The 27859-nt window shown below is 36.6% G+C and overlaps 1 protein-coding gene and 1 non-coding gene across 2 annotated transcripts in view; one reads left to right on the top strand and one right to left on the bottom strand.

The window, feature by feature from the left end:
- The window catches only part of FMN2 (formin 2), a 185488-nt gene that overhangs the window by 9990 nt on the left and 147639 nt on the right, over positions 1–27859 (top strand). The window contains exons 2-3 of the mRNA XM_032216827.1: positions 16107–16273; positions 24451–24598. Coding sequence (XP_032072718.1) covers positions 16107–16273; positions 24451–24598 — 315 coding nt within the window. The remainder of the gene's footprint in view (positions 1–16106; positions 16274–24450; positions 24599–27859) is intronic.
- LOC116508547 lies at positions 24197–24303 on the bottom strand. Its single transcript, XR_004255364.1, has one exon. It is a non-coding gene; the product is annotated as a U6 spliceosomal RNA (small nuclear RNA).

A 27859-nucleotide genomic window follows, 5' to 3' on the forward strand; every position in this document is an offset into this window, starting at 1 on the left:
CAGCCAGCTCACTGCCTCAAAAACAATAAGACCTCCCTGAAAATAAGGCCAAGTCCTTATTTCAGAGGTCAAAAGAAAATAAGACCCTGTCTTTTTTTCGGGAAAACATGGTAGATTCAATGGGTTCCAAGTGTAGTAAAATGTTTCCCATTCACTGCATGCAATTGATAGTTTCCATTGCATGTCTCATAGAGTTTGCTCTGCATGCATGATGAAAAAAATCTGCTATTGCAGTTGCTATATGTAATTTGAAGCATCTCTGTTCAGTTTATCTGCTTTTCCCAGTGATGTTGGAGTGAGCAAATAGTGGCCTAGTTTGCAGTGCTTTATAGCTGGGCTTTCTGCCATGTTACTTTTAAGGCAGCCCAGCCCATGTGTTTTTTTTCTGGGTAAGGATTTTCTAACACATGACGTAAATGGTAATGAACAGCTGCAATTGCAGTTTTTAAAGGATGTTCAACTAAGGTATAACTATTGTGAATTTATGTCTCTCTCTCTCCCCCCCCCTCTCTCTCTCTCTCTCACACACACACACACACACACACACACAAATATATTTAGTGTCACAACCCCTGGTATGCCCCAATTATGGGAGGAAGCTAACTGCTTCACGACAGAAACCCAATATTTTTACTGTTGCCTTTTGTACATTTGTGTTGTATTTTTGCTGATAAATAAATAAAGGGAGACTAGTATAGATCTATTTCAAGCTATTTAGCTCTCATCAGCTAGCCATATCCCAGTAAGGGTATGGCTAGCTGGGTATTTAGCTCTCTGATGAGAGCTAAATAGCTTGAAATAGATCTATACTAGTCTCCCTTTATTTATTTATCAGCACAAATACAACATTATATTGTATTTTTGCTGATAAATAAATAAAGGGAGACTATCAGCACAAATACAACAAATGTAACAAAAAGGCAACAGTAAAAATATTGGGTTTCTGTCTGGATGGTCTCTTGTGATGAGCCGAAAGACAGAGAATGGAAGGAGTGATCTTCCTCCCATATTTGGGCATACCGGGGGTTGTAAATCTAATAGATAGATAGATAGATAGATAGATAGATAGATAGATAGATAGATAGATAGATGATAGATAGATCGATCAGCTATCTGGAGAAGAAAATAATGGTGCACTCATTTCAGCCGGACTTAATGGGAATGTGCATTTGTATGCTTGTATGTGTGTGTGACTGAGAATGAAAGATAGCTGTTTTTTAATGCATAGAGATGATGGAGGAATTATATTAGGCCATATCCACAGTTATCATTTAAGCTGGTTCTGTGATGTGCTAATAATAACTTGAAATAATTCTATCTGGACTGAGACGTTTTGCAACAGCCTATAAGACAATCAACCTAGACTGTAGGCTGAAGTATTTCCCCACTCTTCTACTTTCATAGTCAAGTCTTCCTTGACATATGTACTTGGGTACAAGTAATCCTCTTTTAATGACTACAGTTGGGACTGGTAAATCCATTGATAAGTGACATGGTAGTTAAGTGACTTATCACATGATCACACCCAACATACAAGGTCAGTTCTGCTGCAATGGTGTCATATGACTGCAACTTGTGAATTATGGCTGGCTTTTCCATTAAATTTGTTGGACATCAGCCATAAGGTTGCAAATGGCAATCAAAAAGTGACTGCAAGGTGTTGCATCTATCATAAATGTGCAGCCCTTTATAAACAAATTTATAAATTTGCAATCATGTGATGTCAGGGATGCTGCGACCGTTGTAAGTTTGAGGATCAATCATAAGCTTTTTCAGTGCTGTCATAGTTAGAATGGTTGCCAAACAGGGCAATCAAGTAACCAAGAACGATCTATATGTACGTGTGGAGATGCACACTTTTCTAAAAGGCACTTCTTTATAATCTATTCTACTCTAGTAAGTCTGAATAAGGTCTATGCTTCCTTTTATGAGCACTGCCGAAAAGAAGAGTGATTAAATTAAGAAATAGCATAGAGAAGGTATGTTTAGAGAGAAATATATTTTTTCTTTTTTTGAGTAGCTAGTTGTCCAATCAGGCCTTTAAAACAAAACAAAAATAGGACTTAATAAGAGACAGAATGAACTAGTACAGGAAAATATATTCATAATTTTAAAAATTCTGATAGGTTTCAGGCTGGTGACTTTTTCCATTTCAGCAGTGCTGTCAAGGGAAAGTATAAAAGCTACTATTAAAGCGCATTGCATTAGAAACACTGCCTCAGTTGAATATATGGTCCATCCTCAACAAGAGACCCAATGGACAGTTGAGGTTAATGTTAAATAATCTGAACTCTCTGTCCCAGATGGGCAGAAACTCTCCAGGCAATGTAAGATGGAAAAATGTATTTTGAAAGTGAAACAGAGAAGCATGTCCTCAAGTCACTTCCAAGGTGAATGGGGGAATTAATGGAGCGCAATGTCATCCATTCCTGCCCTCCAGAAATAGTTAGTGGCTGGTTTTAGTGATGGGGCAGCTGAATAATAAGATTAATCCCTTAGATATTTCACCAGTGACATCCCATTGAAGGGCTAGTAGTAGTAGTAGTAGTAGTAGTAGTAGTAGTAGTAGTGGTGGTGGTGGTGGTGGTGGTGGTGATGGTGGTGGTGGTGGTGATGGTGGCGGTGGCGGTGGCAGCAGCAGCTGCAACAGCTGCAACAACAACATGGCATTTCACATAGAAATTTTTATTTCATGTAATCAAAAGTGAGAGTAATGGTAATTAATAAATTGGAAAGAATAGGATGGGACTGATATATTCTTAGATACTGTGGGGAGCTTTAAGGAGATATGCTAAATCATTGCAATAATTCCTTGTAAAGAAAAGTAATTTGTATCATAAAGTTGAGCAGTTGTGTCATTTGTGATTTTTTTTCTCCTAAATGAGGTTGCAGGTGACAATTTTAGATTTATTATATGGAACTGATTTCTCACCTTTATGGAGTATATTTATATTTATTACATTTATTTATTCATGGGAAAAATATAGGGGGTGTTGAAAGTAAAAAAAATAAGCCCTCCTTTTGCATTTTAATTAATTTTTAACAGTGTTTTAATCATCCTTCCTCTTTATTTTTTTTAACTTTTATATATTAAACCATACTGGTGCAATGGTTTACAAAGTTTAGTTTAACACAGAATACTAAACTCTACCCAGGTAAGCCTTAATGTAATATTTTTAAGATACCCACTTTCTTTTCTGTTTAAGAATTAGAGTTTTTTAGAGAACCTTCATGATGTTATTGATTACAATGTTGGCCTGGCACCTGGGACACCTATTTTTAAGTCACTCTTAGTCATAGAAGTTCATGAATAACTTTGGTACAATGTCACTCTCTCAGGCAAACCTCTCTCACAAGGTGTATTGTTATGGGGGTGGGGGGTGGGAAAAGAAAGTGCTGCCTTCAGTTCCTGAATTTAAAAAAAGAAATATAAATCTAACAAATAGATACTTCCTATCATCTTCCTGTGAAGATGAAAACACTGTCCCTCATCAGTCCTGAGAAGCCTGGCTTTCTATCCACCACTTCCAAGAAGCCTTCTCGCCATCACTACTTCTCACCCCCCCACACCCTCCACACATCTGGGTCCACTTAATTTTCCCTTTCCTGGCAGCTGTTATCAGGTGCAGCCAGCCAATGAGAACTTCAGATAGAAAACTAAGAAAGGTAAGCTTTCTTAAGGTTAACCAGGAACAGGACCTTCTCTTTCTCTTGTGGGTGGTGGGGAGGGAAAAGAGGAAATGAAAGCTTCTTGCAAGTAGGGGGAGCATCAGGAGTCCCATGGACCACCGAGCCTAGCCAGTTGAGAACTTCTTGCCTGCAGCAGATTTCTTCACGCCAATGGGCATAGCCCCCTAAAGCCTTTCAGGCATGTTGGGGCAAAGAAAAGCCTCTGACAACCACAACAGGGAGAACTGGGATTGTGTCAGTGACCAAGGCACATGGACTCAATTGTGGTCATATGCCAAGAACTACCTGTATGTTCACAATCTGGGCAGTAGATTGTGAAAAATTTGATTTTTCCCTCAATGTTTCTTTGCATTACTGTTACTAGATTTTAAGCTGTTTTTTTCTGGTTTTTAATTAGGACATTATTTCTGCTTTTTAAGTGGCTCTATTAGCTTCCTTTGCATCTCCCCTTCACATCAGCTGTCATCCATAAACAGTTGTGAGGAAAAATAAAAGATTTGTCAGGCTTACTCAGCCACAACTATTACAAAATGAAAAGCTTATGTCTATTCTGCCCAAACCGTACATAACCAGCCTGTGTTTTGGGAATAACAGGTTTTCTTAGTGGATCACAAACTAAACAGCATTATACAAACATTTCTTCAATAATTACAAAAATATTTTTTTTAAAAAAACAGGCTGTGCAATGTTTAGTTTTGGAGAAATAGATTTTTTTTTTTTTACCATTGGGTGAACTTTGCTGGAAATCAGCTGCTTCATTGTTTTTATCACACACACAGAAGCTATTGAAAAACCTTAAGGTCAAATCCATCAGAATGTGGCTGTGTCTCTATATTCAGATGGTAAATAGTATTTATTTCCCTCTTCTTTTTATATTTAGAATTACAAATATAAAACAACCAAGGATAAATGATGGTATTCAGTTTGCCTCTTATTCAGTGCTATTTGTTCTAGAAAGTGTAATCAACCACAATGTTTTTTTTTAAGTTGGCAAGTCAGTTGTCACTGTTTCAGAGGTGGGTTTCTACTGGTTCACACTGGTTCGGGTGAACCGGTAGTGGTCATTTGGCCTTGTTTTCAGACCCAGTTCGCAAACTGGCAGCGACCCAGGCTGGCCATGCCCCCGAAACAGTTCCCTGGTCACCGCTCCCATTGCTGACATGTTGTTTTAGTAGTTTTTCGCATTCTTCGAGCATGTGCAGAACAATATACAGTGAACTGTGCATGCAGCGAAGCATGCATGAAGCGAACCAGTACCAATGCCAGTAGGAACTCACGCACCGTTTATATCTCTTAGTAATCAGACTTTAAAAATCTGTTACCAAGCTTTATCTGGTATTATTGTGGGCTTTATTTCCTTGTCGATTATCCGATGTAAGGCAATTGACTGTGGGATGGATTTTAAAAAAAAAACTATTTATACAGTATTTATTCGGGATTGAATGATTTCACTACTAAATGCACAAATCCTTTTGTGAAACTAGGAAAGGGCAGAGAAACTGAATACTCCTAATGGTTGAAAGAATTTCAATTTTTGTTTAATCGTGTCTTGACAACACCCAAGATAGTCAGAAGTGTTGTTTTGTGCAAACTAATATACATTGTTTTGTTTAGGAAAGGCAGATGCAAACATTTCCATTTTTTCCTCTTTAAAACCCCCTTCTATATCATAAAAGGAAACATATTCACAACATATTTAACATTCACATGTGTGGCCTGGAAATTTCTATTCAAATACAAACTAAAAAAAAAATACTTTGCAAGATGTGGAAGTAAAAATACAAAGAAATGTTTGTTACAGTTTGAACTTTACAATATCTATTAGTCTTCCACTATAATTAAACAGATGGTTCTATAGGCCTCGCCCATCCATCAAACAGATGGTACATTTATCTCTTAATTGTATGCTGAACTTCTGAATGTGACTGCAATTAATGCTAGGGATATACAGAATTACTCTTTACTGTGTTTTGTAAAAACACACTGGTCCTGCAGTTCACTCACCTGACGTGTCTAACAAAATTGTATTTTAACCAAGAAATAAATCAAATCAGTAATTGCTCTGAGTGGTATCAAACTGACATTCTTTGAAACTTTTATATAAATGCAGCCATTCTTAGGAGTTTTGGCAAAAGGTCAAAAATGCTGTATCATGGCCAGATTTGCATACTAAATTTGTGAACAAAGTTGTACAAAGGATTCACTTGTTTAAGAAATAACACTGGCTAACATATTTCTTTCAGCAACAGCCAGAATTTAGGTGTAAAATTTGTGAGTTCATGGATTTTGAAGTTAAGTATGCTGTTTGCTGAATATGACTCATCCACTTCCTCTGTTAATGGTATTTAGATTCTTTATTTCATCTTGAATAAATAGTTACATCATATGATCACGTTACTGAACAAAAAGAAAGAAAAGGTTGCTTGCGGGTATTTTCAGAGAGTTTATTCTTCAGAGCTGAATTATCCGTCACAGCTATTTCTAAAAAGACAGAATCTGGGGATGGCAACAAGGAACAAATTTAGTCATTGAGATTATTCTTCCAATACTTTGGTTCTTTCTGAGATGCAGAAATGTAACACACTCAGTGAAAAGCTCAACTTCCATATGCTTCATGTTCCCCCTTTGCATAAACTTTGGCAAATTGACATATTCAAATCCGCTCCAAGGAAACAACCTGCTGTGGAGTCAGTGCTGTAGAAAGATTTTGACTTCCATGTTACATAACCAGCATTGTACAATATTGCCCTTTTCCTGGAAATTGTCCAAGGAAAGCATCTGCCCCCAGTCTATTCAGTCTTTTAAAACAACAAGTGGAAAGAGAATAAAACTGAATGGACCTGAGGGTAGCCCAGCACCCTCTGAGGGGGAAAAGTATAACAAAATGAACTTTTAAAATCCTAAACATCCTAATTATTAAGCTTTGGCTTGTGGCCTCTCCTAGTTATTGCTAGAAAGACGCTCCTGTATATCCTGTATTAAAAGAAAGGAATTACTAAAGAACTTTGCACAACCATATTTTCTGTGGGGAAAAAATCTTTTGCTTCACTGAAGTTGAATTATACCTTATTGTAACCATTTCCAAGCATGTATAATAAGTATATGTTGAAGTTTGATAGTTATGGACTACAACACAACTTCTTCACAGCCTCCAAATAGGAATGGGATCCCCACAAGTCATATTAAGCAACATTGTACAGTGTGTGTGTGTGTGTGTGTGTGTGTATGTTTGTGTGTGTGTGTGTGTACATGTGTGTGTACATGTGTGTATATACATAAACATACATATATATCAATGGTGGGTTTCAATTTTTTAGAACCTTTTCTGTAGGTGTGGCCTGCTTTGTGGGAGTGGCTTGCCAGACATGTGACTGGGTGGGCGTGGCCAACTTGTAAAATGTGGTGAAACTCACTTAACAACACTCTTGCTTAGCAACCAAAAAGTTGGTTCAGGAACTCTGGCATTTGAAGCACGAAAGTCTTAAAGCTGTCAAGTTACAAGAAGACCCTTGCACCCCTAACCCTTTAGAAAAAAATCCCAAGTGTGTTCAAACTTGACAGCTTTAAGACTTGTGGACTTCAACTCCCAGAATTCCTTATCTTACTCTTCATCTTGATGATGTGCGGACGGGCGGGGGGAGGGAGCGGAACCAATTCTACATGGCACTGTAGATTTCTGGAACCTCTTCTATAGAAGAGGTTAGAACTGGCAGGAACCTACCCCTGATATGCATATACATTGTTAATGTTTATTGAAGGATGCTGGGCCATTACTTACAGTGCAAAAACTAAAAGTGGAACAGCTTAGTATCTGCTGCACATAGCATCCAGTTTTCCCCCCTATATGTGATTTTATTTGATAAGGAATCTTCTTTTAATTTTAAATGAGGCTTTTTTGTTTGATTGTTTAAAAAAATTGAAAAAAGGACAATAATAACTTGCTGTATCAAATAAACGGGTATGTTGACTTTTACTAGGTATAACTATATTTTATGATTATGCTGAAAGACAGTAAAAAGTTACACAGAGAATGATGGACAAATGTGAGAATAAAGGGAAGAAACCTTGATATTTATTTTTGTTTTGAGTGAAATTCAAATAGTTTAAATATGAAACTATTCAAGAGAAATACTTATTACTTTGTGGAAGTCTAGTTTCTATTTTTTTTTAACATGTGGCTGACTTCCACGACAATCCTGTTCGAATTATTGAATTAAGGCCATTGACTAAATGATTTTATTAAGACTGATATTGCCCAACTACAGATCTGAGGACTTCTGCAAATCATTAGATAAAAGAATTGGTACTTCTAAGAGTTTTGTGCAGAAGAAATTATGCACACTAAATTATGATTAATTCAGAACGAATAATAATTCAGTGTTCTGACCCCCCTCTCCATACACCAAGGCACTCCAAGACAAGATAACTGCTAGACGATTTATTCACAGTAAATCAACACACTGACCAGACCTTGGCAGCAATCCAGACTTCCAAGATAAGAAATATACACAAGAGCTTCTCCAGCGTTCGTAATGAAGTTGAATCCTGCAAACAGTCTCATCCAAAAGTCTCTCCTTATATACTCTCTTGAGAGGAGCCTAATCACAACCACCTGGGTCCAATTATCTTCTGTATCTGCGTAGTTGTTCTCTGCATCTATCAGCCCGCTGTTGCCTGGCATCCAGGACCAACTCCCTTGTCTCTTCCCCACTGCTCCAAGGCTAACGTCTTGGGCACACTCCCTTTGGCTTTCACTACTGCTCCATGCCTCAGGAGCCTCCTGGTGGCCAACTAGCCTCTCTGGTCCCTGCTTGGAGTTGGAACCCTGTCCAGGGTCCTCCACATCTTTCAGAGCGACTCATAGGGCCCCTCGCTTTCGGAGTCTTTTTGCAGCTCCAACGGCTCCTGCTGGGCCACAACAATTCAGATACACAAGAAGAGTAAGCCATGTACTACTGTACATACAATAGTTATAAAAGCAAAACTTTATTTTTATAGATATTTATTATATAAATATTGGCTGTAAAAATTCCATTATACATATCTTGCATGCTAAAAGTCTTATATTCAGTCTCTGATTGAGAGACAAAAATCCCTATCCAAAGCCCTGAATTCAGTAGACAGTGCTAGATGGACCAGTGGTATGCAATGCTTGTGTTGTTGCTTTTCTTGGTATAATTCTACTAACATGAATGAAAATGGTTAGAAAAAACAAAAAAATCCAGTAACTCCATTGCACTAACATAATACAACAGACAACTGATGGCAAAACACACCATGTCCACATTCCAATTCAATTGGATTCAGGTGACCGTGAGGACACAGATAAACCCTCAAGTGGCTTCAACTGCTTCAGAGAGAGTGCTAATACAATATTTGCATCCCCCCCCCCAACCATCCTGTCAGAAGTTGAACCTATCCTTCCATCACCCCATCAGAACTGATGAAGCTTTTTGGATGAGAAGTGACACATTTTCTTTTTCCTCAAGGAAAAAAAAAACCCAGCCCAGTTGCCTTTGAAAAAGCACCTTTGAGTCATTCCAAAACATCTCCATCATGGTTATTTCACTAAAGAAAGGTAGACTGGTTCTCTTTTTTTGGTAGAGATTGTTGGTGTTGTGTGTTTGCCTTCAAATTATTGTTGACATCTGGTGACTGCTGGGCAAGTTTTTTGGCAAGGAAGGAGGTGCATATACATTCTTGTATTGGACTTTGGGATAATAGAGGAATGCACCTTGGAGGTCTTCTAGTCCAGCTCCCTGCTCAGGCAGGAAATCCTTTACCATTTCAGAAAAAGGTTGCCCAATTTCTTCTTAAAAACTTCCAATGTTGAGCATCCACAACTTCTGGTAGCAAGTTGTTCCACAAATGAATTGTTCTAACTGCCAGAAATTTCTCTTTAGTTCTAGGTTGCTTTTCTCCTTGATTAGTTTCCATCCATTGCTTTTTTCCCCTGCCCTCAGGTGCTTTGGAGAATTCCCTCTTCTTTATTAACAGACGGGGTCATCCAACACCTTAGTTTTTAACAGTTTTTTTAAGACCTTACCTTAGAAAAGACCAACATAAATGAAGCCATTTGTATATTGTCCAAAGCACTGCAACAGAGAAGGTATTTTGCTTCATAAAATGACATTGTTTCATAGAGGAAATCTAAACCATGCAGTCCTACAAATCCATAACAGTAGAAGCTCATCTAGCCCCGGGGAAGAAATTTTTTCTCCCCTTTGGTTCCTGTGGACTATGGACTCTACACCCCAGAGAAGAACATATGGCCCCAATTTTAACACTATTTAGGGAAATGGCAACAGCCCCCCCCCCCCTTCCACTGATCTCTTAATTATAAACTAGTTGTTTGGCTGGTAGTGATTTTAGTTTTACTTCTGATTATTGCTTTTATCCTGCTTATTGTTTGCATTTTTAATTGCTATAAGCCACCCAAATGTTATTTACACACATCTAAAGAAAATGATTTTAATAAATAAAGCCTAAACTTTATTTATTAAGTTTCTCGTATTTATATATTTCAAGGACACTCTATGAGCCAAGGCCTATAAATATCTGCAGGTCAAACCCAACATGATTATTGAGAGGAAAGAATGAGGTATTATCCTGAAAAACTGCCCTAAGTGCTTTTGAGAATGAGTCAAATGGAGGAATACCCATCAGCTACGGTAAAATTTAGTAACGGGATCTAACCTCAGTGTAAATGCAGATATTTATTTACTACTTTGCAACCAAAATGGCAATCATCGTTTAGCCGGCAAAGAATTATTTTTAATGTTTTGCGAATATGAAAGTGTAGGACACTTTGAATACAAGGGAAATATAAAAGGTCTTTTTGTGAGATAGGTTTAAGATGCTAATTTACATGGTAATTGCAATCATCTCTTGATGATATTAACATCTGTATGGCTGATCTATTAGTCAACATGGAATGAGTTGCCAGAAGAAGAATTGCTCCTTATATGCTGTAATGAGAAGTAAGAAAAATAATACGTTGAAGCAAATCTTCAAATCGACAGCTTGAAAACAGGACTTTCCAAATTCAGTGCAATTGCTATTGGCTATTACAGGAATTTTCTCAGATTGGTTGATTAAATGCCATCAATTCCATGTCCACTTTTAGTGACTGTATAGACAGACTTTGTCCAAGTCAATATGCCATCAATCTAGTTGTCTAGATTTCTCAGTAGTACATTACCGGCAATTGCCTTATAATGAATCTATTCACCTTGCTTTTAGTTGTACTTTTTTATTTCCTTCCCCTTTCCCAACATTATGAACTTTTCAAGGATTGAGACTTCAGGTAATATAATCCAAGTATGATAGTCTGAGTCTGGTAATTTGTGCCTTAAAGGAGAACTTTAGATTGATTTGTTTTATAAACAATTGGTTTGCTTTTCTGGTTTTGCTTGGTGTACTCGAGATTCTTCTCAAGTATTCATGTTCAAAAGCAAAAATACTGTTTCAATTTTGTTCCTTCAAAGTCTAACTTTTGTTTCCACAAGTTATCATATTGAACATTATTGCCTGAACATTATTGATTTAGGTAAAGAAAGAATACCACAGCCTCTAATGCTATTCTACTAAGTGCTATTGTGGCATATTTCTTGTCTATTAGATTATTTAGTGTTGACAGTTAATCCTGAAAGGCCAAAACAACCCACAGTCTCCTGAATTTTAGCCCAATGCCTTTACCTACTACACCATATTCCATAAATAAATTGAATAAATAAAGAGAGAGTCTTGTCTCGCCCTCTTGTCAGCCTACCAGTCTGTTTCATACAGACTTTGGCTTCTTGTAGCTATAGATTTTATTTGAAGACAATGAGATGTTGTGGGATTCCTATTTTCCTAAGGACATTCCACAGCTTGACATTCTGGAGTGCTAGAGAATTACAGGAATCAGTTCCATTTTAATAACATAATTTGCTTATTTGCATATATAGCTGATATAATCCTCCAATGTACTTCCATGTGCCTATGATGCATGCAAGAGATATAACTGAAGCAAAGGAGTTCCTTGCAGATGATCCAGCAGCCTGTAGGTCTTCAAATTTAGTAGTTAACTCTCTGACATTGTTGTTTTTAAAGTAGCAGTTACTGTTCCAAAATAGCCTATCGGGTGGAGTGCAGCAAGTGGATTGATTGGATTTGTGGCTGTATCATGATTGGTAGATTGGTGCTGATTGGTGCTGGCTGTGGGTGTGTGTGTACATAGCCTTTGAAATATTTTTTAGCTCAGAAATGTATTTTTTTAAAAAAATGAATTTATAATAGCAGGGATGCAATTTCCACACAAGATGGTAGATGGTAGTGTTTGTCAACCACAGCAACTTTCAGATGTTCAACTCTTAAAACTTTGACTCCCAGAATTTGGGGAGGCTGGTTAATTCTGAAATGATGTGGAGTCCTCCACATCGTAAAGTTCCTGAGATGCACTGGTCTAGATCCTAGCATTCTTTTGTAATGTTCCCTATTTTTCACATTTAGGAGTTTGATTATGTACACAAACCATGTATTTAAGGGATGTCTGTTGCTAGATTGAGAAGAAGAAATCTTCCATCCAGGGAAGGGCTATGCTTTGTATGTGAGCCTATGTGTACTAAATGTTTATGGGGCACATGATAAGGCAGTGGGAGAGAGGCCATATTATTAAAACAGACAGAACTGGATTTTCTATTGTTTTTCTTCCTGATGTCGTCAAGAGAGGTTTCAATCCTATTTGAAAGTTTCACTTCTTAAGCATCCCTTTTAAATGACAGAAACATCTTAGCATTCATGAATTGCTGCTAAATTTACTGCAAAATATTAGCCAGAGAGCTTACCTTCCATTAGGTTGCGTTGCATCTTCACCTATTTTTTAAAAAAAGCAAAATACAGTAATCAGTGTGTCACCAAATGCTCATTTATTTCTTCTTGTCCTTTAGAACAGTCTACAGAGTTTAATCATTGAATTGGGAGGTCAATATGTTTATATTATTTGAAGAATTAAAAAATGTTTGCTTTGCTTCTTTTATTTGTTCTGGTGAAAATACATTGATATTTATATGTTGTTGTTTAAAAAAATCTTAACTCAAGCAGCTGTTTGGAACAATTTGTGTTTCTAAAATCATTAGGTAGCTTTGAACATGACAGCTGATTATTTTGGAGCAAATTAGTAACTAATGATGTCTCCTGTGCATGTTTGGCTAAAAATAAACCCTATTGTATTCGGTGAGGTTAGTTCTGTAGTATGGGCTTAGGATTTATTGTCCTTATGAATGTATATTCTCTTGTGTGAGTCAACTAAGAACTCTGTTATAGGGTTGCCTATAAATAGGAATAAGCATTAAGAGCAGTAGCATAGCAAACAATTGATCATTATTCAGTAAAGTCAATAGTTTCATTGGTCAATAAAGGTAAAGATAAAGGTTCCCCTCGCACATATGTGCTAGTTGTTCCTGACTCTAGGAGGCAGTGCTCATCTCCATTTCAAAGCTGAAGAGCCAGTGCTGTCCAAAGACTTCTCCATGGTCATGTGGCCAGCATGACTAAACACTGAAGACACATGGAATGCTATTACCTTCCCACCAAAGTAGTCCCTATTTTTCTACTTGCATTTTTTACATGCTTTTGAACTGCTAGGTTGGCAGAAGCTGGGACAAGTAATGGGAGCTCACTCCAATATGTGGCACTAGGGATTCAAAACTCCAAACTGTTGACCTTTCCGATTGACAAGTTCAGTGTCTTAGCCACTGAACCACTGCAGCCCTTTCACTGGTGAATAGTTTCTTATTAAAGTCAAATCTTGTGGATCTTTAGATATTAATGTTATAATAGTCTCCTTCCTGCTATTGGGAATCTTTCCATTCTAAAAATAATATTCATTGTAAGAGATGTAAAAACCCATCTTCAAAACTTTTGTATTAAGGAGCTGGTAGGCTCCCTCGACCATGTTCCTTTCCTGTTTCCTTGTACCTTTTTGATAGCTTCTATGTACTATTGCCATATCGTGTTTATGTGCTGATGTGAGCATAAACTGAACTTTCTGCTGTTTTTCCAGCAGAAACAGACTAATCCATTTGATGAATTTGGGTAAACTGAGGTTTATTTATAAAAAGATTGGCAGACTGGCAAGTTGGCAGGAGCCACGTCATGTTTCTTGAGGGGGTGGCTCAAGAATGTCATTTCTTTTTTACTCTTTTAACTAACATATCTGATTCATTTTTTCCTAGCTTAGTAGATGGGTTAGAGAACTTTGTCAGATTTTGCTACTCAAAATCCTTCAACACTTGTTTAAGAAAATATTTATTTTAGTCCTGTTAGTTAATCTAATAATATACAATCGTCTAACTGGACAGTACAAGAGACTCTGGGTGGTGAACAAAGTAAAAACAAAGCATCCCACTAAACCAAGAAAGACCAGATAAAACCACAGCGAGGCTCAGTAAAATAACAAAATAATTAATCACCAATACCTATAGCATTGGATGAGCCAGGACTTCATAGCTTTGCAAAAGCCAATAGAATTGGGGTTGGCTACTGTATATTTGTGGGACAAGGTTTTTAAAGATAATATGAATATTTAAGTATGTATAATTTTGAACATGTTTAAATTAAAATATGGAATAGAATAATTTAACAAAGTGTATGTAGAATTACATGGAGTGAAATTAGGACAACCTATATGTTTCTAGTTTAGTACACATGTTCCTCTTTACAACTGAAAATGCTCCCATAAGTTAATACTTACATCTCACTACAACTGACTTTTTAACTTACCTTTACTTTTATTTATTAGATTTACTTTTTATCTTTTATACACAATGTTCAAGGATCTGTGCATAGCAGGATCTTCTGTTTTTTCTTCTTCTCAAGAGCCTTATGAGGGAATTGTGTTGAGGACCAATTTGCCTAAAACAACATGGGGCAGCTGCACATTTTTTAAATATGGAGGTGGGAGCTTTCATTGCATTGTTGCAGTCACCACTTCAACCTTTTAGTCCCTTTTTGGTTAAGGTTGGGTTAGAACCAGGCTCTGCCTTCTTCTGACACAAGACCTAAACCACTATACCATGCGGACCTCTTCTTATTTCATATAGTTCAGTTTATGAGCTTTTATGTAAAAGATCTTCTCTTTATTTTTTTAAGCACACATATTTTTAAACGTTGCTTTTTGTTAAGAGGGCCAAGAGCAATCAAGTTAGCTATATCATTATATCTCAATTTAAACCAGTTCCAATTCATTGAGAGCTAAAATACTGGCAGAATTTGATTGCAGTGCAGGAAAAGCATCGTTTAGTAGGTTGTTGCTACCACACAACCTCCCACTTCTAATCATACTCTTAAGGGCTTGTAAAGCTGAGAAAAAATCTGGCCAGTAGAAGAAAGTTTCCCCTTATAAGTACAGCAATAGTTTGTGATAATTATACTCAATCTCTTTCTCTTCCTCCCTCACATTTTACTGTCAGGCAGAACATTTTGGAATGTTTGTCTATAAATAAGCTTGATGCGTCATCCAATAAATCTTCCCAGATAAACAGTAGGCTATAGGTGAAATGCTATTTTACATTTAAGAACTTTATGATGAAAAATTAAGTTTTAATACCACGTGGTAGCAATTTAATTAAGTTATGAAAAGGTAGTGCTATTTGCTGAGCACTTAACTACAGCAGAGGTAGCTATGGAATAGCTTGTACAAGTATCTGATATAATCCTCCAATGTACTCCCATGTGCCTATGACGCATGCAAGAGATATAACTGAAGCAAAGCAGCTCCTTGCAGATGATCCAGCAGCGTCTAGGTCTCCAAATTTAGTAGTTAACTCTCTGACATTGTTGTTTTAAAGTAGCAGTTACTGTTCCAAAATAGCCTATCCGTATCCAAGATGGTGTTATCTAGATCATATTGAGATTATGGTGTTTGATGCTTATCAAATATAAGCTATAGTAAAGTATTTGAAGAGGTGTTTTATTCACATGTAAAGTTCCCCTCACACATGTGCTAGTCATTCCCAACTCTAGGGAACGGTGCTCATTTCTGTTTCAAAGCCGAAGAGCCAGCGCTGTCCAAAGACGTTTCCGTGGTCATGTGCCTGGCATGACAAAATGCTGAAGGTGCACAGAATGCTGTTACCTTCCCATCAAAGGTGGTTCCTATTTTTCTACTTGCATTTTTACATGCTTTCAAACTGCTAGGTTGGCAGAATCTGGGACAAGTAACAGGAGCTCACTCCATTACGCGGCACTAGGGATTTGAACCGCTGAACTGCCGACCTTTCTGATCGACAAGCTCAGCATCTTAGCCACTGAGCCACCATGTCCCTTTTGTAGTATCTGAAGAGTTAGATAATATTTTCAACCTGTCAGATTGTGATGCTTCATAGATAGTGATAATTCTAACCTTAACTCATTAACCATTTTTTCCCCTCCAGGGCGAACTCTGCTAGAAAAGCTCTCCAGTCAGCAGGAGAATGCACCCCAAGAAGAAGCAGAGAAGCTTTGTTCTTGGATCATTGCAATGGGTCTTTTGCTCCCCTTCAGTGACTGCTTCAGAGAACCAAGTAGTCAGAATGCACAACAAAGTGCACCAGCATTTGATGTAAGCCATAGCTTAAACTCTTGTTTCTACTTAACAGAAATTTTCATGATAATTTTATGTTTGCATTCTGTTGAGTATTTCTTAAGATATTTAAGATATTTATCTTAAAGATATTTATTTTGTATTTTGTATTGTCATTTAAATATCCACAAGATACACTGTCCTTTACATTTTTTTTATTTTATACCATCTACCCCTACGTTTTAACCAACGTAGGCTTTTTCAACACAGATTTTTCTTAATTTACAACTGTAATCAAGCCTGGAATGAGAATTCTAAGTTGTTGTTATCGTAAGTCGTGGCATCACATGATCAGACCTGACTTTTTGAAGTTTTTGCAGCAGTCTTTAAGAAAATGTCATGATAGTGAAGCAAATGCAATGAGTGTTAAGCAAATCCATTTCCCTAATAGATGTTTTTTTGCTAGATACTGGAATTAAACACCAGAAACTGGCAAAAAAGTCACAGTTCATAGTCATGTAACTAGTGGCCAAAATGTGATTATTTGTCTGTGGGTGGGTGGGGGGGTGTCTTTGCTGGTATTGCAACTTTGAAAATAGATACTAAGCAATTCTGGGGAGGTTTGTTCTATCTACAAGTGGTTGCTAAATGTCTAGCAATCCTAAATTGAGGATTACCTATAAATTAATATATACTAATGTATATTATTGATTGATTGATTGATTGAGTAGATAAGCCGTAAAACAGGTGTCAACTTTTACCAATCACAAAAATAGGTTTTCTCCAGAAAGATCTGCTCCCAAACTGTTCTTCATATCTTCCAATATAATGTGCCCATCACCACTAAACATTTGGATCTGTCAGTCTTGCTGCCAGTGGTGGTTTACAACTGGTATGCCCTGGTACGGGCGTACCGGTGCCTGCCAGGAGCACCAGGTACCGTTCTGGTATGATGCTCCGGTTGGCCCACCTGCCCGCCTGTGCTCCTCTTGGCAATTTCTACAATTTGTTCTAATCCAATTTGCTTTCTTCTTTGCCAATAGACTCTTTTTATATTCATAAAATTTATTTAAGTTCATCCCACAGTTTTTCTGGTTCACCATAATTGATATACAGGACTTCAAGTGATCCCTAATGTTTTCCTTGAAAATGGTAGCATATGCTCCAGACCATATTGTGGAAACTGGTTGGCTTTCTTTTGCTTTAATTTTACTTGGAATTTGCATATGAACAATTTATAATCTGTTCCATAGTCAGCCCCTGGCCACATCTTAGCTGTTATAATTGAGCTCTTCCCCTTCCTTCTACCAACAATATAGTCAATCTAATTGCTGTGGATACTGTCTGGTGATGTCCATGTATAAAATCATAGTGTTGGTTGTTTGAAAACTGTGTTAGCAAGATACCAGCAGATATTGATAAATTGTTCTTCTGCTTTATTTCATTTTCTTAGGCCATGCATTCAATTATATTTACTAAATTACTTGTAATTCAATGTATTAATTAAATGAAACCCACAAAAATAATTATAACACAAAGACTACAGACATAACTGTTGCTATTATAACTTATTTGCATTACTTTTTAGTGGTATCTCTCGATGCATTCCTTTTAGAAGTCTCTTTAGACATTAATTCAGATAAAATGAGATTTGGTAGAGGATTTGGAAGTCATAGTAGGAAAACAATAGTACAAGACCAGGCTATGTCATCAATCAGTTGATTTTACTAATAACATAGATTCTCAGATATATATTTTGGAGCCATCTGTAAATACAAATAGAATGATAGCTGCAATCTAGATCATATTAGACTGCCCTGAATTCAGTACTACCCTCTATTTATTTGTGGTACCTAAATAAATATCTGAAAAGAAGCTGAAGAAACAAAGGACAACTTAATTACAGTAGCTGTTGCAGGAAGATCACACAGTCTGCCTGCAAACAATGGCATGACAAACTAACAGCAATAGTTCACTGGAATATTTGCAGGAAATACCATTTGCTTGCAAACAAGAACTGATAGCACCGTAAAATAGACAAAGTAATATATAAAATGAAAAAGCTTTTATAATAATAGTTTATTAAACTTGTATTTTGTCTGATTCTCAATGATTCTGTCAGGTCACTATGTCTGTCTGTCTGTCTGTTTGTTTGTTTATTGGATTTATATGCCGCCCTTCTCCCAAAGGACTCAGGGCGGCGTACAACATAAAAAAAAACACATATTACAAAAGTTAAAAAGGAAATTAAATAAAGTATCCAAAAACAAACCCAATTCATATTAATAATAAAAAATTTAAAAATAGATTAAAATTAACAATTAAATTAATCATTTATTTTATTCTGTTCAGGCCAGGCCAGCTTGCTGGAAAAGCCAACTTTTTAGGGCACGTCGGAAGGACTGCGGGTCAGGGATTATGCGAAGCTCTGGGGGAAGCTCATTCCAGAGGGAAGACGCTACCACAGAGAAGGCTCTCCCCCTGGGGGTCGCTTGCCAACACTTTCTGGCCGACGGCACCCTGAGGAGGCCAACTCTGTGGGATTGCACTGGGCGGTGGGAGGCTACTGATGGCAGTAGGTGGTCTTGCAGGTACCCTGGGCCTAAACCATGGAGTTTTAAAGGTCATAATTAGTACCTTGAATCGATCCCGGAAAATAACCGGCAACCAGTGCAGGCCGCCTAAAAGGGGTGCAACATGGGAGCACCTAGGTACCCCCCATGATAACCTGCGCGGCCACATTCTGGACGAGCTGAAGCCTCTGGGTGCTCTTCAAGGGCAGCCCCATGTAGAGAGCGTTGCAGTAGTCCAGGCGAGAAAGGATGAGGGCATGAGTGACTGTGCACAGAGCATCTCGATCCAAGAAGGGGTGCAACTGATGTACCAGGCAAACCTGGTAAAAGGCCCCCCTGGTCACGGCCGTCAGGTGTTCTTCTAAACTAAGCCACATATCCAGGAGGACTCCCAGATTACAGGCCTTCTCTGAGGGGCTAAAACTTCTCCCTCTATCATCAAAGATGGAACAAAATGCACAAATCGGGATGACGGAAACCACAGCCATTCAGTCTTGGAGGGATTGAACTTGAGCCCGTTCCCCCCCCATCCAGATCCGCACAGCCTCCAGGCATCGGGACATCACGTCAAGGGCATTATTTGGGTGGTTTGGGGTAGAGATGAAAAATTGGGTATCATCATCATACTGATGATACCGTACCCCAATACCACAGATGATCTTGCCCAGCGGTTTCATATATATGTTGAACAGAAGGAGTGAGAGAACTGACCCCTGGGGCACCCCACAAGTGACACGCCTCCGGGTCGATCCCTGTCCTCCAGTCAGCTTGCATTCCTCTTCCTCTTTAAATCACCACTGATTTAATATTATTATTGTTCCAAGTAACACCCCCAAACAAAAGAAAATTCTGAGGCTTAAGTTTTCTCAGTTCCATTTTATTAGAGATGTCCTATTGGCATCTATATTCCATATAATCCCCTCTCCTGTTTTCCCACAGCAGAAAATGTGGCAGGCCTGAAGGCCCAATGTAAAAGATGACTTCCAGGTCTGACAATTATTCAGCTTAGAATTCTGTTGTTACTGAATAGAGATAGCTATTCCCAGTAATATTCTTTGTCCGAGCATATGTATAACAAGACTATCAAAAGATCAATATATGTTTTTTTTCTTTTTATTTTGTGCAAATGACTCATTATGTAGACCTATTGTATCTTGCCATATCTTTCCCAGCAACATCTTGCACACGGCCTATCCATCAACTGAATTTTATTCTAACACATTAGATATCATAGAGTCATTTAAAAACAAGCCATCTACAGGTCAGAAGTATGATATTTCGTTCCTCTTTCTCTTCATTCCACTTTTTAGACCCATATACCTACTTAAAAGTAAAAAAATCAACTTAGCAAGGGTATAAGTAGAAGGCTTAAAGTATTTGCAAGACCTCTTGAAAATGGTTAATAAATGAACATCCTAGTATGGAAGAGTTGCATTGATTAGAAGTCAAAGTATTGCTTTTTAATGGCAAATATGTCTTTTAGTATTTATTTTAAATGGTTAACAATGCATATTTAGTTAATACTTGGGAAGAAAATGTCAATGTTATTTATTAGGCTGACTGCCTACAGGAAACATATAGTATGCTTAGAAACATGCAGAATCTGAATTCAGGATATACTTAGAAAATATATTTTTTATTCGAGTAAAATATAAAATGCTTTCTTTCAAGCATTTAGTCAGAGGCAGACTGGAATATTTGTCTTGGCAAAATTGGCAATTGGCAAATAATTGCAAAATATAATATTTTAAAAGAAAATGAAAGGTGCCCATAAAAAATAATGGAAATACATAGAAAATTTTTAGTGACCTATTTTAAGTCCCTTCAGTTAGTATTTTCCCATCCTAGGCCTATATGTAATTAGGCAGATGGATAATTTTCATTTAAAATCCAAATTGCAAGGAAAACAGAATTTGCAGCAAAAAAATTCCTGACTACTTCAAGCAACAGCCTAAAGTATCATTTATTTTAAATACCATTTTAATATTCTGCCCTAAGGTCCTGAATGAAAGACAAAATAGAATAATAGCAAGCAAATAAAGAAATAAATAAACAGGACAAAACTCAAATAAATAAAATAATTTATCCACACATCTTTAGTTCAGTAGGGCAGGAAAGGATGTCTTGATACTTTCAGCTGAGAAAAAAAAAACCTTGGCAACCAAAATCAAGATATATTATGCCCTATGAACAGCAGTTTGTATGCACACAGCAAAATCTTAGTAGCGTAATCAATCTTATGTCAATCTTTGCTTTTTGGGAGTTCCACACCAATAGACACATGAATTCAAGCTCAAAAGCTATCCATAGCAGGCACAGGGAAGTCTTTTTAAGGTATTACATTTGGCAACTGTGGACAGTCTGTGCATATTTTTATGTCTAGTTCATCTTAAAATTCTATAATCTGCTGTGAAACAAAGACACATTTCTTATTGAAAGGCTCCCTGAATCTCAGCATCCATGTGATGCGCTCACATTCTGCATTCTCCCTACCTGGGAGATCTGTGTGAGCTTTTCCAGAGTGAGCCACATTTCAGATGCTGCATCAAGAACTCAGAGATACACATGTGAGTCATGTCATTCTCCTTCTAATATGGGATTTTAATGACAGGAATAGTGACTCATCCCAGTTTTCCTGTCAACTGAGTCACTGGCAGGCTCTCAGTATTATCCAAGAGACTTCATGTCTAACTAAGGAACAATATCCACTTTTCTGAACATTGAAGGTTTATCTCCAATTGCTTGCAATAAGAATATGACTGCAATAAGAGCATGTCTGTTTTATTGTATTTCTTTCCTCACAAATAGCATAGAATGGAATTTTCTGGATAAGTCAAACCACCAGACTGCTTAGCATCTTGCTCAATGCTGGTCCATCTTTATTTAGGGATTCTGTTCTAATTTTGTTTTGAAATATATTTCTTACTTTGCAGACAAGCAGGGACATTTTGAGAAACTTTATTTTGCAAAAGTTCATTCTACTCTCAGAATTTACATTCTTTATACTAGGTATCAAAACAAATATTGGGAAGGCTTTATGAAGCAAACAAAAATTTTAGCAGGATGAACTACTAAATCTTTCTGAAACAAATCTATCAGTGGTATGGACATTGAAAGTTTAGCTCCAATTGCTTGCAATAAGAACATGTCTGCAATAAGGGTGTTATCTGTTAATCAAAAATAAATGTTTAAAAAAAACCAAGGAGACTTTTTGGAAATGACATTGTTCTTCTGTTATACCTGGCATTTTTTTATTATTAAAAATAGAACTGGAAAATGTTCAAGAAACTTCAAAGCCAAAAGCAAGAAAATACAATTTTTGGTAATATCTGTTCTTTAATTTCCCAGTACTTTTTATTTTCCTTCCTTCCTTCCTTCCTTCCTTCCTTCCTTCCTTCCTTCCTTCCTTCCTTCCTATTGCTGACTAAAAGTCACTGTAGGTTCCTGCAACTGTTTCAAGTGATTAAGTATGAATTGATTAAATTCAATTTGCATCACATGCCACTCTTAAATTTTCCTTGTTTGAGGAATTTCCAAGAGCTGAAACTGTTGTGAACAGAGAGTGCTAGGAGTTAAAATATCTGCTGCAAACTGCGCTGTAAGATTTTAGTTGCTACTTACTTATTCATAAGATGAGTCTGCCTACGTCAGTATAGCAACAAACAAGATAATAGCATTCCTATAATTCAGCTTGGAGGTCTCATTTGGTTTGCTCTTAATGTAAGTACTCTATGGCTTTAACTGATAACATTGCAATTAACAATGTAATTTCCTATCAATTGGAAGTAACTATTTTGTAAACTAGAATAGAGGTAGATCTGTGAGAAAATTAGAACTGTTTGGGTGAATGTAATGAGAGAAGGCAGTAGCTGTATTGATTTGAAACTGGATGCACTCTCCAGATTCTGCAGGCAAATAGGGTGCCTCACCCTTATAAGATAGCTCTGCAGTTTTAAACCAGAAGCCGACATCATTGTGAAAGAAGATATGTTATATACATTTTGTAAGCAGCTGTTTGCTGAGCAATTAACTTGTAAGACTACTCTGCTTAATAACAGATTAAAAGTTGGTATTATTACAATTATTGTGTTATTGTTATTGAAAGTTTTAAAGAAACTTTTAAAGAAAAACTGGATGTTTCATATAGATATATTTGGTGATTTGACTGTACCAACTTTCCTTCCTTGTAAACCAAAATGATTTCTGCAAAGGTATCAAAGGTAAACCTCTGTCTGATTTATCAAGATAAATATCAGAAAGGAAGACATAATATATAAATGTCATAGTTAAATGTTCAATTTTTGTGATAAAAGGCTGTATACATACATGCTAATATTGTAAATATCATAAAATCGTACAATATAAAATCATTTAAAAATCCCATATTGCTATATTGTATTAAGAATTGATCGTTTTCTTGCTTTATTTTCAGCAACTATGTGGGGTTTTGTTTCAAAAACTTTTTGTATGCATCAGCATGAAAGAGGTTTTATAAAGTATAAAGGTTGCCATTTCCAAAAAGCTCCCAGTACTACTGGGCAAGGAAAATAGAAATGGGTTATCATGTGAATTTCAGAGAAGACTTTATAATTTCTTTCTAGACCCCAGATTAATTTATATAATCTTTTAAAATATCTCAAATAGGAACTACAAGGTTATATAAAGGGAGCTTTCAAAGATAAATGTGTATAGTATTTTTACTTATCTTTCCTTTATAGTAATACACAAGGTACTTGGGATATAACAGTCACATTTTCAGCAGTTATTACAGAAATAATACTGTTACAGCTTCACTACTTTTTAAAGTACTTACAAGTTTATAAATTACAGTTTTCAGCTTTGTTAAGTTAAATTAACAAATCTTATCATGGCAACTTCAGCAAACAAGCTGACTAATATTATATCTTAGTCTAATATGCCATCAAATTTGGTCAAATTCTAAGACAAAATTGTTATTCACAATTTATGCTTTTTAAAGGTCAACGAAGAGTTCATCTTAGATTTTCTATTCCCAAGGTATTGTTCCATATCAACATGAGGATGGCATCGTGTTTATGAACTAAATTTACTGGGCTAACAAACAAGCAAGCAACTCCTTTAATTGCTTCTGAATTCAGTATGTGCTGTCCTATATACACAATTTAGTTTTAAATGTGAAGGTATAAGTCCTTTACCCTGTTCACAGGTAATTGGGATTTCCACGAAGTCTTTCTTTGTACAAGATCAAGATAATCTTGTTTGTACAATTGAGTTTTCAAGAAACATTGACTTAAAATATTTAATTTAATATTCTAATGCTATTTATTATGCAGATATAAAAATGGACTTTTTAATACTGGTAACTCAGCAAATATAGAACCATGATTTTTCAAGATTTTTTTTTTTTTTTAAAAATATGGAACGCTTCACGAATTTGCGTGTCATCCTTGCGCAGGGGCCATGCTAATCTTCTCTGTATCGTTCCAATTTTAGTATATGTGCTGCCGAAGCAAGCAAGATTTTTTTTTAAATACAATTTTAGGTTTCATGAAGTAAAATGTGAAAACAAAGTCTGGAGCAGCACTGCATTGTTAAAAGCAGATGAGAGATCATAGCTTTGAAAATGCATGATGTTTGTATTTTATTTTTGTCTTGGAAATAAAGCAAGATCAACTTTATACTTGGGCTGCAGTCAATCAACCCACTCATTCATCAGATTACACAGAAGGAAGATTTCCCAGGACAACTCCATCAGTCTGGTCAGCCGCAAAGCCTCCAGATGAAGAACAGAAAGTGCACCATATAAAGAAAGGTAAGTGGACACCAGTATATGGAAGTGATGGCAGTAACTACCAAATCTTTAAGCCTGTATTTAAAGTCAACATTTCTATTAATTGGGACTTTTATAAAAAAGCAATGCTACCTCAAAAGTTCTTCCTGTGAAGAACAATATGAGGAAGGAATGCTGTGGATGCTGCTTTGAGCTTCTGGATGAAGGTAAGTTTTGTATTCACACACTGCAGAGCATACAATATATTTCACATGACACTGTGAAATTAATTTCACATTATTCTTTTCCACTGAATAAACACTATTAATTTTGAAGCTTCAGCAAATCATTTTAGGGAGAAGGTTTAAGGGTCTTAATAGCAATTTGCCAATGTTCATTACTTAAAAAAATACTTTCTGAGATAATTTGCAAAGCAAACATCAACACAACAAAATAAAAACCAGTATATTTGTCATTGTGGCATTGACAACCTATCAAGAAGTAGCAATCTATTGGTGGTTTGTTAATGGATGAGGGTGGAGCTGAGTCTCCCCAATCTCGTTTCACTGTTCCAACTATTTGGCTCTTACTATTCATGAGCAATTGGCAACTGCATTTTATCTTTCTTCATTTTGATTTTATATTGATGTCCTGTTTGCCTCTAAAGCTGGTAAATTGCTTGAGGTTCAGTCAGAGGCAGAAAAGAGAAATGATGAAGGAGAAAATGATGATTAAATGATGCAGATAAAGTTGAACATAACTTTTCAAAAATTATATTTTTAAAATAATATATCGGCAGCATCATGGGTAATGAATCTGAGGGAAATGATTTTGGCATTCTTTCTGCTTCCATTTGGAGGCATAAATGCATTTGAGACAACTATATATAACAATGATTTAGGTAGAGTCACTGAAATGAGTGCAGCTCAGAGCAGCAAACAGCAGGATTGAAAGTAATGACTTTATAGGTCAGGTTTTGCTTCCTTTTTTATGATATTTTTAGAGAAAAGTACTGGACTTTTTATTTCCCCCTTTCCATCAAGTAGTGTTTTGTATCTGGACATCCCCATATATAATGGCACTTAGAATATTTGAACCCAAAGATCCAAAAGGTTAACTATCTCTGATATGGAGGTCGAAACCATCTTATATACTATTACATTGTAAATTTTATAGAGACATTACATCAATCTATATTGTGCCCCTAATAGATAAATTTCCTAGGAAGCCAGGTAAATTTTACATAAACTTTCTCCTTTAGGATGTATATAAAACCATTCATTACGTGTGCAGTGTAATCACTAAATTTTAAGTGAATGTAGTAAAAGTAAGATACAGTTAAAGACTTGTACCTTTGTTTTAAATATTACTTTTGGCTTAATACATCTTAACTGATTGTTGGTGAATTAGTTTTTATTCTTACTTTATACCTGTTATTGTTTTAGATTTATCATCTGGGTGACAATAGTATTAACATAGCAATAGAGGAGTTAATGGTATGTTCTGTAATTTACTTTGCTAGTTGTTAGTACATTAATGTGTTTATTTGCTTCAGTCTAGTTTTGTTCTTTTAAACGTTGCTGATCATTGACCAAATAAATATCATTGATTGACATGACCTTTTCTATGGCAATTTATAGGAGCATCAAGCTGTTGCCATGGTGGTAAATCAATCAACACAGACAGATTACTGTATATTGGTCCAGCTTAATGGCTGTCGGAAGCTACAACTCACTAATGTGGCCCTGCTCCTGATCTTAGCTGAACTGTACTTCCCAGATACCTTCCATAACTCATCACATTCATTTTTTTCAAAGCCATCAGTAGCAAAGCTACAGACATTGAAGTAATAGAAGAAAATCTCAGTTGATTAGCAACATGATTTTGTTTGGTTTGGTGTCGCTTCCATTGATTAAAAATGGAATGCTTTTTCTTTTAAGAACCAGCTGCTTCTTTTCTTTTCTTTTCTTTTTTTCTTCCTGCCCATAGTCATTGTGTGATATGGATAGCTGTATAAATTGTACATATAAATAAGTGTATTAAAGATAATCCCAGATAAAGGATCCTAAAAAGAACAATCCGTACTAATTTATTCAAAATATAAAATCTTACTTTGCAAAACAAAACTATTTTATTTATTCCCCTTAAACTTCACACTCCCGTGATAGTCTACATAGGCTTCCTATCTTCATTTGCTGAAATTACAGCAAATGACTTGTAAGAACAGTAAAAAAAACTTAAGGAAGAACTTTTTCTTGGGTTGAGGGAGAGAAAAGGATCACTGAAAAAAATTCTCTACCTTGAGACAGGTTTCATTTTGACCAAGTAAGGTTCTGGCCTATAAAGACTTTCAACCTTCCACCTGAAGCTCACCTGAGACCTTTGTGTGTATCAGTCTTGACTCTGGTGACTGCCTGCTCAGGTCCTTGCAGTTTCCTTAGCGAGTGTTTTTTTTTTTTTAATGTTTGTCTAGTCCAGGGGTATCAAACTTGAGGTGTCACATTGTCATCATGTGGCATCGCGACTTCCCCCCTTTACTAAAATGGGGGTGGGCATGGCCAACACAAGTTTGACACCCCTGGTCTAGTCTTTTTTCTAGGATTGAGAGTGCATAGGATTGAGTGTGTGTCAGAAGTAGTTCCTGATGGCATTACTGCCAGTTCGGCGCACAAAAAAATGTTTTTGCTCCACGCGTGTGCGCATTTGCACATAAAAAGGTCTGTGCATGTGCACAACATTAGAAAAGGAAAAAATAATATTTTGCAATGAAGATGGTTCTGCGCATGCGCAGAACCAAAAATCAAGATGGCACTGCCGACAATAGAACTGGTTCAGGGGTGTGGTAGGCCAAGTTACTACCTACTCGGCAGAACCAGTCCGAACTGGTAGGAACCCACCTCTGGTGTGTGTGATAGGCCTAAGGTCACCCAGCTGTTTTTGTGTCTGAAATAGGACTAAGCTCACCAAATACCTTCACTACTGCACTAAACTGGATGTGTACCACACCTGGGGAACTATTTATTAAGTAATGCACCTGTGCTACTGACAACTAGGAGCTGTTAGTTCTTAAATTGCTTTGCCCTAGAACTTCTTATTCAGGGAAAGAGATATATGCTCTCTTGCAATTGCCACTATAGTCTCTGTCAATCAGTTTTAGGATGAAAGTGTGCATTCTATGTATTCAACTTCCCCTGGCGTTTAAAGAAGTTAACCATTCCATGAGCTATCATTTGTTCAGTTTTTAAAAATTCATTACAATTTTCGAATACTGACTTTTCCTCTTCCCAGTCTTAACATCCATAG

The sequence above is a fragment of the Thamnophis elegans genome, chromosome 4, assembly GCF_009769535.1.
Source record: "Thamnophis elegans isolate rThaEle1 chromosome 4, rThaEle1.pri, whole genome shotgun sequence".
Lineage (NCBI taxonomy): Eukaryota > Metazoa > Chordata > Lepidosauria > Squamata > Colubridae > Thamnophis > Thamnophis elegans.